Source organism: Melanerpes formicivorus, unplaced genomic scaffold (assembly GCF_026170545.1).
Source record: "Melanerpes formicivorus ecotype bairdi unplaced genomic scaffold, bMelFor1.0.p_v2 SCAF_48, whole genome shotgun sequence".
NCBI lineage: Eukaryota > Metazoa > Chordata > Aves > Piciformes > Picidae > Melanerpes > Melanerpes formicivorus.
Genome location: NW_027142400.1, coordinates 1,186,710 through 1,196,844, shown reverse-complemented (window position 1 = coordinate 1,196,844; position 10,135 = coordinate 1,186,710). Strand labels below are relative to the sequence as shown.

Genomic DNA, 10,135 nt, shown 5'->3' with positions numbered 1-10,135 from the left:
CAGAATGGCACAAACTATTTTTTGTTCATATAATGATCTGTAAATCTCAGTACACCTTCATATGTTACAAATACCACCATGTTCACAGGAAAGGCACGAATGCAGTTTAAACCCAGTCCTTTGAAAAGCACTTTTGCACCCTCCTTCCTCACACTTTCCTTAGCACAGTGGAAGAGGCCTTTGTACTTGTGCTGGTCTGATTCATCAATTTGCATCCGCGATTTGATGACATCCAAGGGAGTACCTAATCCCCAGGCCATGACTCCAGCAAAACCACCAGAAAGCAGCACAATGAGGAAACCTATACGAGAGAGTCAAGGGAGGAGCAGTTAATTCAAGCTTTGCACTCATACAACTACAAGCATTCCGGATTTGTCAAACAATTTTGTTACTTCTTGTGGTTTTCACCAGCTATTTTGTCCATCTCTTGCAGTTGTGTGTTTCCAATGACCTCACACAGTGTGGCCTCTCGATTTCATAGTGTACTCAGTTTTTTAATACATGACTCTGGCACAAGATAAACTAGATGTGATGCATCCTGTGAGCACTCACCCCTCCTCACCTGGCTCTACCTATCTTTATAATTCTCAAGAAGATGATGTTTGCTGAGTGTCTCTACTTGCTTGTCTCTAAAAAGTGAATAGTTGTTTTGGAGAGCCAAATCACAACCAGGAAACTTCAGTGTCTTTGTGTTCTGCACCTGAACTTTATTTTCAAACTCTGGACTGATCCTCATCTGTGCTCCATGATGGCTCTCAGGAGGTTTGTCCATCTTTCATTTCTAGTTACCATGTTTCTGCATTAAGATTTCATACCCACATATTAGTGTGCCATAAACAGCCTTCCCACTGGGAGAAGAGTAGCTGCTGAGGCACATGGTCATGCCAACAAAGGTCTGGCATGCAGGCTGTGAGCACCAGCATCAGGAGGGCACAAATGGCCCCATCATGCCAGGAAGCAAACACACAGCAACTCCATACAAGGACTGAATCTGGGTGAGGTTTTATAGATAGTGGGTGAATGTTTTCTGAAAGCCTGTTTTCCCTCTTGGTGTGGTACCAAAGAAGCCATTTTTGCACATAATGCCAGGATAATTCTCAATACCTACCTGGTTTATTTTGCCCAGCTGGTGTGAGCCAGTCACATAAAGCAGAATAGGTGAGGAAATACATTGCAGAAGAAAAGCAATCCCTGCAGATTAATGCAGAGCAGCCCTTGTAGAGACCTCCAAAACCTTCCTCCTCAGTGATCACCTTCAGACAGTGCAAAGACCCTCGGTACTTTGGCCTGGAATCAGACTGGGGAGATGTGAGGGAAGGATGTGGATTCCTCTGAGTTTGCATGCGAACCTTAGCCACTTCACTAGGAGCTGTGAACACAGCCTGCAACATCAGAAGACAGTATTTTAACCCTTCAGATTTAAAGAGTGTTTTGATCTCCCGCCTGCAAATTCCTTGTCTCCCATCTCCTCAGGCAGTAATATTCCCCAAAGACAGCAAGTTCCATCCTCCTCCTTTCTGTCTGTGCTAAATACTGCTCTGCAGCAGCAGGACACACATGCGAGCTGCACTGTGTGGACTGGAAAGTGAGGCAGAAATCAACAGAGGGTATTGAATAGCATACAGCAACTTATGAAACCAAACAGTGATGGAAAGAAACATCCTCAGCTATAAAGTAGTGTACACTGGAGCTCTTGTATGTATCTGTATTTGGAACCAAGGCCATAAAGATATCAACTTGCATTCATTCCTGACAGGAAACACCTAGAAACCCAACCATCTGTACTCCTGTGTGAGAGGATTGCCTGTGATCTGGCACAGGCTTCTGCCCAGTATGCCATCAGGAGTGAGCTCTGCTGCTCACAGAAATCCATCTGCTTGTGGCAAACTACTCCTGGATTCAGTCTCACCTCCCTGTTCTGGGATCATGCACATTTGCCAGGCAGCATCACTGCTCAGTGATTCTCTGTTGAGTTTTGAGTCCTGACAATGCAACGCTGTGCTGGGGTTGTGCAGCCAGTGTCAGAGCACCAGCCTGTGTTTAAACACACTGAGTTATGTCTGTCTTACATAAATATACCGCCAAAGCCACTTGGAAAGTTTGCTGCCTAGATGCTTTTCCTTCCTTCTGCATTTGCTGCCAAGACCCATGTCATTCTTAACAGCATGTTCTGAAGTGTTTTGGTGCTCTAAACTAAACTTGGCATGAGCTCCCCAGCAGGACTCAGCCATGCTGTGGAGCCAACCAGAGTGAAGGGGCAATGCAGGCAGAGTGTGACCCTTCCTTGTGAAAACAAACCCACCAGGCTTATTGCAAGCTTCCCCATAGTCTCCTGGACAGAAAACAATCCTTGCTTTTCCAGCCTCCTGTGTCTGTGGACAAGCTCTCTTGTTGTACTTTCCCTTTCAGCTCTTTACGTACCCTGACAGCACCGGCACCACCTCCAGCAAGAGAAATATCCAGCTTGGATGGCTTTGCATCTGCAGCCCCATATCGCAGCTTGCAGATGGTGCAAAGGAAGTTTCTGTACGTGCCAAATGAAACAGAAGAAATCAATGACACTGTGAGGACTGATGCAGACACACCTTTGTAAAATCCCCGAACCTGGTAGAAAACAGAGGATAAAGAACACTTCTAAGAGAGAATGGCATGGAAAAGTATCTGCTTGAAAACACTGGCCCTACATTGCTGAGCCAAAACTTACTGCCGTCTTACAGCTCATTAGCAGAGCCACATTTTATCCTGACTCTTCTCACCAGAAATGGTTGTATGTAGCTGCTGCCCATCCTCCCCAAACTGGCAGAGGCAGCTCTGCTTCCTGGAAACAAGGCCTTGGTAACAGGTATCAGCAATTCTGATGTGAGATGCTTACTTTTTCTGTTCTATATGTTTCCTGAATGCAGTGCCAAATCCCATTGTAATGCCTCTCAGTCTGAATTCTCACCTAGAAGTACAGGGACAACTTTAAAAATGCAGATATCAGATTGAAAAATATATATAAAATAAAATAAACAAATACCATAGCAACAAAACAGATAATTAACCAGAAAATAGTATCACCAAAAAAACCCACACCCAAACAAACAAACAAAAAAAACCCACTTTTTTTTTTAAAAAAGAGTATAGCACAACCAAATAAACCAGAATATCTTGGTGTAAAAAAGATGAAAGCATTGTCATGGTCCAGTTTTCTAAAAAGGAGAGGGAATGGGAAAGGAAAAGGATCTGTTTGTTTTCAGTTTGTAGTCAAGAAATAAAGCACTATCAGGTACCTTCACTGTGTCCAGAGGATAACCCACGGCTGTGCTTAGACCACCTGAAACAGAGAGTGTATTGGAGATGGTTAACAGTGCACCTCATCACATCAGACCATCTCACCCCATTGCAGAAAGGCATTAGGGGAATGGCAGAAAAATGCAGCTTGGGAGCCCTGCTGTGCTTGGCACCAGACCACTCTCTAGCTCCAGAGATTACATTTGAGCCAAGAGTGACAGAACAAAATGCGCAAACGCAGTCTCTGCATGACCAAGGCAAGATCACAGGAGGAATCCAAGTGTCACGGGAAATGCATCAGGAGGAATAACACCATGGTGCAAGCTTGGACGAGGGAAAATTCAGAAAGCAGTGTTGCAGGAGGGTTGAAGGGATGACTTGTATGATATTGGATTGTTCCTCTTCCTGCTCTCAGCTGAGGCAGTAAAGCATCTTTGGACTAGGATCAAGCACCCTTGTGTGAGGTGCAAAGCATCCCCACTCACACAAGAAGGTTTCTGGATTCATTTTGGTTCTTGACCTGGACATATTAAGGAACAAAAGCAGTAGTCATGAGTACGTCTACAAAAGAGGCATGGTTCTCAAGCACTACCAGCTCCCAGCAATTTGTGTTCCTTCTTGAAGGCAAGAGAAGTTCTGCTGCTGCTTCCTGAACAACAGGACTGGACTTGTCTCAGCTATACCTTATGAAGCACATCTAAAGAGGAGGCTCAGGGGAGACCTTATTGCTCTCTACAACTACCTGAAGGGAGGTTGTAGCCAGGAAGGAGTTGGTCTCTTCTCCCAGGCAACCAGCACCAGAACAAGAGGACACAGTCTCAAGCTGCACCAGGGAAGGTTCAGGCTGGAGGTTAGGAAGAAGTTCTACACAGAGAGAGTGATTGCCCCTTGAAATGGGCTGCCCAGGGAAGTGGTGGAGTCACCATCACTGGAGGTGTTCAAGAGGAGACTTGATAGGGTTCTTGGTTGCATGGTTTAGTTGATTAGGTGGTGTTGGATGATAGATTGGACGCGATGATCTTGAAGGTCTCTTCCAACCTGGTCTATTCTATTCTATTCTAGTCTAGTCTAGTCTATTCTAAAGCCATTGGAGAGGAAATCTTTGAACATTAAGGTTCACAGCGTCATGGTGGACTGTGTGTCTGAAGTGCATCTCCTATGTGCACCAAACACTGCTACAAAAGCAGAGCAATAAGCACAAGCAAAGGTTGCTTAAAGCCCAGGCAGGCCAGGGTGACACCAGGTCCAGCACAACCAGCAGCACTGCTCTGCAGTGGGACCACTCATCCTCGGTTACTTGGGGATCAGCAGGATTAAAGGGCAGCGAGGGATTAGTGTCTGGTGTGCACAAAGCCAGGGTGCTCAGCAGCACGCCTTGCACACCAGCTGACCATGACTCCCAGCCTGCAGCAGTGACAGAATGTCCAGTGTTGTGAGCGGTGGGGGGGAGGGGAGGTGGTGTCAATCCTCTGTCACCACTCAGGCTCATTTTGAGATCTTAAAATAACCACTGAAGTTGGAAACACTTTGAGACAAGGTTGCTGCCTTAATGGCAAATAAGGAGAGCAAAAGAGCTTCCACATGATTTCTCTTGGTCACAGTAACAAACACATTGCCCAGTGTCCCAGCCCTTACCTCACTGAATTTCTCAGCTCCGATCTAAATTAATCTGCTGGCAGATACAAGAGATGGTAAAGGGGCTGGCCAGCTAGCTTTTTCCCGGTATATCAACTGCCAAGCCATCTGAGAGCCAATGATGGAGCGGTATGCATGGGAGTTATTTAGACAGGGATGAAGTTCATGAAAGTACTGGATGAGCCTTTTGGGGAGATAGGCAGTTGCACATACAGTGTGAGTCTGGTGAATCACAGGTTGGAAACTGCTGCTCCTTGAGTCCTTCTTTAAAAAAAAATAAAACCCATGATACTTAAGTGTTTTTTAGTTGCTGTGGGCATTTCACTCGACATGTTAATCTGTAATTACATGTCTGCTTGGGTCCTCTGGAAAGTTCTGTTACATTTTGGAGAAAAGCAGTAGCAGCTGTTGGCATGGATTACAAGGGACAATGAATTACCAGGAGATGATCCCAAGATGCATTACTCTGGAGAAAACAACCAACAGCATCTTGCTTGCAGAAAAATTAGGTTTGTTTTGCAAAAATCTCTGTCAAATCTGCCACCAGATAAATAGAAATGAAGATGAAAAACAGGCCAAGAAGCCACCTTCTGTATTTCAAAACCAAAATGAGATCAGGCTGAAAGAGAGACAGTAACAGGGGAATACACAGGCAGTTATACACCTCAAAGGAGCAATGCCTCTGATCCAAGCAGAGTGACAACACACAGAGTCACCCAGGGCCTCCTGCACTGTCCCAGATTCCTAGCCATCAGCCAGGAGCAAACTTCAAACACAGACTCCACCAGCTGGGGAAGAAGAGCACATAAGTCAATGTCATTGTGACTGTGTTGACTTCAGAGGTGTGTTCCCCTGGCCCAAGAACCCATTCCAGAGAGGACGATTTGACATCACATCAATTTCCGTCTTCCTGAACCTTAGAGGCAGCTGATGGAGACTGACCAGGCACTGGTGATTCATGGGCCCTGTGTGCCTTGCACAGCTAAGACCCGTCTTGCTCCACCAGCTAAAGATGGTAGGAGCCTTGTCTCATGCACATCAGGTGCGAAGTCTGAGGAATTGTTTCACAAGTGTCCTCCCTTTTGGAGAAAGATGCAGACACAGAAGCAAAACAGACAAAATAAAGTAAGTTTGCCCCAAACTTTGTCCCTGTTGCTTCTCAGTCCTAACAGATTCTGTTCACCTTGGATCTAGCAAGGACCAAACATCTTCACTTGGGAGGAGAACATAAGGATAAATTTTTCACTGCTCCCATCTCAAATCTCCAAACAACCTCCATGAACTACTCTCCTTAAGAGCTAGCACACTCAGGGCTGTTGTCAGAGCTGAGGAGCTCAGCCAAGTCAATCAAAGGCTGAAGAAGAAATGTTTTGCACATCATGCAGTATTAATAGCCTGGGACAAAGATAGCATGACCCACAAATGCCCTGTTTGCACAGCAGTATCAAACAAGACCAGCAATGTATAACATGCACACAGGAGAGGGATCCTGTGGGACTCTCACTGAGTAATACTGCACCATCTGTGATGAAAATAAATGCAAAACCAGGTGAATGATCTTCATTGGACTGTAGTTAGCCATTTTTCATGCCTCTTTTTTCTGAGATATTCTCAGGTATTGCCCAGAGATTGCAGCTTGTCCAATACACAGCCATAGAGGGCAAGCACCAAACTAAATTATTCACCCTTCTTCATGAGCCAGGCCCCTTTGACCAGGCATTTCAGTTAAGGAGGAGTCCAGGAAAGATGGCAACTGTAATGCTAATTTGCAGAGACCAGGCAGCAGCCATACAGAGCCCATCAGGCTGCAGCAGCTCCTGTCTGAGACACCCAGGGAGAAGCACGGATCATGGTCCATGCAATGGATGGCTGAAAAGCAGCTTCTGAAGTCCTTCACTTTGTGAAGAGCTAGGAACATAAGCAGTGCCTCATACCTTAAAAAAAGTTGAACTTCATCCAGTAAAATGACCCTGGCAGTGGCCAGCAGGAGCTTTAGCCGTAAGGACAAGGAGACAGTGTGTTCCCTCCATAGGTGGACTATTTTATCTAACTTTGTGCTGCATGTGACTGCTATGTAACCTGCTGTGTAGCCTGCTGTGTAAGATGTGGAGATGCTCAGGCATGCTGAAAACCCTGCTGGATGAACCTCAGATTCTCCTTCCCAAACCTTTAAGCCTGACATAAAAGTTAAATCATCCTCTAGTCATCTAATCATCAATACTCATCCCCTGACATGGCCCAGGCTAATAGCATATCAGGGCTAAAACGCACACATGGGATCACATTAAAATTCAAGTTGCAAGGAACTTCAGGAGGACTCTAGTCCAACCTCCTGCTCAGCTTTATTGACCAGGAAGGACATCCTTATAGATCAGTTGCTTTCGAGGACACCACTAGGTTATTGAAAGTTTCCACAGTCATTAAGCATATTTATCTCACATTCTTCCCATGTGGAGTCAGAGTAGGTCTTTGTTTCCTGGGCTGAAGTTGCTGAGTTTGTCCCATGGCCACAGAAGCAATGGTTCAGAAGAAATGCAGACTATCTGTGCACATCTGAGCTAGGTTGGATCATTACACAGGATTCAAGAGGGCAGCATCTCTGCTGTTTTTCAGAGGTGCTTAATCCATGCGTTCTCCAAAACACTCTGAAAACAGTTCAAAGACACAAGAATGTAATTTACTAAACAGAAACTCTGTTATTATTTGTGTTGTGTCTTGAGTTGTTTGTTGCACTTCATCCAGGTTTATAGCCTCCTTGGGAATGCAGAAACTGCTTCAGCTCTGACAAACACAAGCCATGAAACAAGCTCAGCACCAAAACCATCCTCTTTCTCACAGGAAAGTTGTTCCACCCCTTGAGGCTGTCCCATGTCAGGATAGGGACCATGGTCCTTGGAGCACTGCCCAGGTACCCAGTACATGTCTATGTGCAGGCTCCCAGCAGGGAACAACATGCCAGGAAACACCCAGCAGCCATCTAAAAGTGCTTTATCTCTCCTAGAAAAGCCCCAAGCTAGACATAAATGACAGAATAGAAAATCTTGCTCTCTGACACAGCAGGGTCAGTGAAAGGCATTAAAACAATCAAAGCTACCTCTGACCTCACTGCAGCTCCCCAGAATGCATCCTCCCAGGCTGCATGCATTCATGAGGCACCTGTGGGACGGGCTTTTGGATAGCCAGGCAGCACATGATGCTAACACACAGGCAAGGGGGTTTCACATAAATCTTGGCCTAGCACAGGAGTGGAGGCAGAATGATGAGGTGAAAAGCCACTTTGAAACTGCATTTCCAAATATTCACATTCCCTTGCAAAAGAAGTTTATCCTTAAGTGTCTATGCTACAACTGTTCTAAAGAAAGCAAGGCAGTCCAAGCATCAAAAGCAACTGTCACTGTCCTGCTGAGATGAGCCCAGTCATTAAAGACACACATCTCAGAGGAGGTTTAGTGAATCCTTCTGGGATGGACATTCTGTTGCCAGCCTCAGCAAAGGATTACCATCTCCACTGAGTACTCTAGAGTCAGCAAAGAAAGAAGAGATGGCAAGCTGTCATGGAAGGGCTGGTTATATCCCCTTCCATCTTCATAAGCAGGGCCATCTCAGAACCTCAGAGAAGGCCCATACCCTGGAGTAATATGCAGCTCCAGAGCTAGGTGCTGCTGAGATGATAAACCTTACCCCACCTGTACATTTTAGGTGATGATCAGTAGGGGGCTGCAAGGTAAAACTCATCATGGTCCGTTCTAGGAAATACACATCTACACTAGAACCACAGGATGCTCCTGGTGAGGGAAACAGCCATATTTCATCAGATTTCAAAGAGATATCTGACATGTAGTTTTGGCCTGGACACCTCAGCCATCTGGCAGGTTTACCTGGCCTTTTTGGCAGCTGCAATCCCAAGGCTCTTGTTCCTGCTATTTGATACTCCGCTAAATCTAACAAAATTTCAGAAAAGAAACAATACCAGTGGCTACATCTTGTTGTTTAAAATAAAGCAGGGTATGAGCAGTACATGGTCTAAAAATGTCTAGAATGAAATCACAGTTTTCTCCTTTTATTTTTTTTTATACATGACTAACCTACTTTCTTCCAGATCAAAGTCTGCTACGCAGCATGCCTGCACTGAAATTGCTACCACAGCTGCAAATACATCTTAATCTGAGATAACACAAAGGTCATTCATTCAGACCTTCTTTACTGCAAAAAGCCATGCCTGCACCCCTCCCGTCTCACAGGTCACATCCTCAACCCCCTAGAGCCATGCCCACAAAATATGCATGCAGCATATTTCACTTTGTCTCTTCCTGTCAGAGTTTTGCCCCATCCCACCGCAATTAAACCAGAGGAGATCACAGAGCAATGACCTCAGCTGACCAAATTGCAGCACTGCCTCTCCAGTAGCTCTGCGAGCCTGCTCTGATGACAGTTTCCACCTAATAAAGTAGAATGCACTCCTAACAAGCAGTCCCCATTGAAAAACTCTCAACTTGACCATTGAGACCTGCCTGTTAGCTGAACAAGAAGGAAACACAACAATCTGCTTTCATCAATAAGCACTACTTCATATATTTACCTCCAATGGCCCCGGCAATGAAATCCATCCAGATTGAGTCTGCTGCCTTAATTACCCTGATTAAGCATTAGCGAGATAGAAGGAAGGATATCAGTTCCGTGTTTCCAGAGCCTGCAGGTCCTTCAGAGACAGCGTGATTTGCAATATGAATCCCCTTCCTACTGTTTCCTCTTGCCTCTGAAGATTGCGAACCCTGTAGATACTTGATGAATTTGTACGCTGGAGGCAGAGACAGGAAGCCTGGAGCTGTTCCAGGAACACAGTGAATAAGTAATCCCGTGAAGCCCTGAAACATTGCGCCAGAGCTGCTGCTGCCAGTGCCTTTCTGCTCGGAAAATCACAAGGGGTGGTGCCTTGCAGGGTAACTGGCTGTGAAGAGGCCATACCCTGTTGTACTTGTTAACCCTACAAGACAGCCTTGCACATTTATTTTGCCAGAGGACGCACTTGCCCTGCAGCGATGGAGAAGTACCACGAGTAGTTTTGTATGAGATGCCCATTTCTCTCATTGCAATCCATCCTCTCTCCTTCTAATGGAGCAGACACCTTTCCCATCAATGAAAATTCCTTGTGTCATTCCCAGTGAATTTGCCGTGGCTTTCTTAATTCACAAAGCTGACCTTAAACATCTACCCAGACCCTCACAGA

The 10,135-nt window shown here is 45.5% G+C and overlaps 1 protein-coding gene across 1 annotated transcript; it reads right to left on the bottom strand.

The window, feature by feature from the left end:
- Positions 1 to 9,771, bottom strand: SLC25A47 (solute carrier family 25 member 47). The gene is made up of 6 exons (XM_068160126.1): positions 9,488 to 9,771; positions 3,273 to 3,316; positions 2,873 to 2,944; positions 2,422 to 2,604; positions 1,109 to 1,382; positions 1 to 301 (listed from the first exon to the last, which is right to left on the bottom strand). The coding sequence occupies exons 1-6, from the start codon at positions 9,513 to 9,515 to the stop codon at positions 15 to 17; spliced, it is 888 nt and encodes a 295-aa protein (XP_068016227.1). The 5' UTR covers positions 9,516 to 9,771; the 3' UTR covers positions 1 to 14.
- Between the last annotated feature and the right edge of the window lie 364 nt (positions 9,772 to 10,135).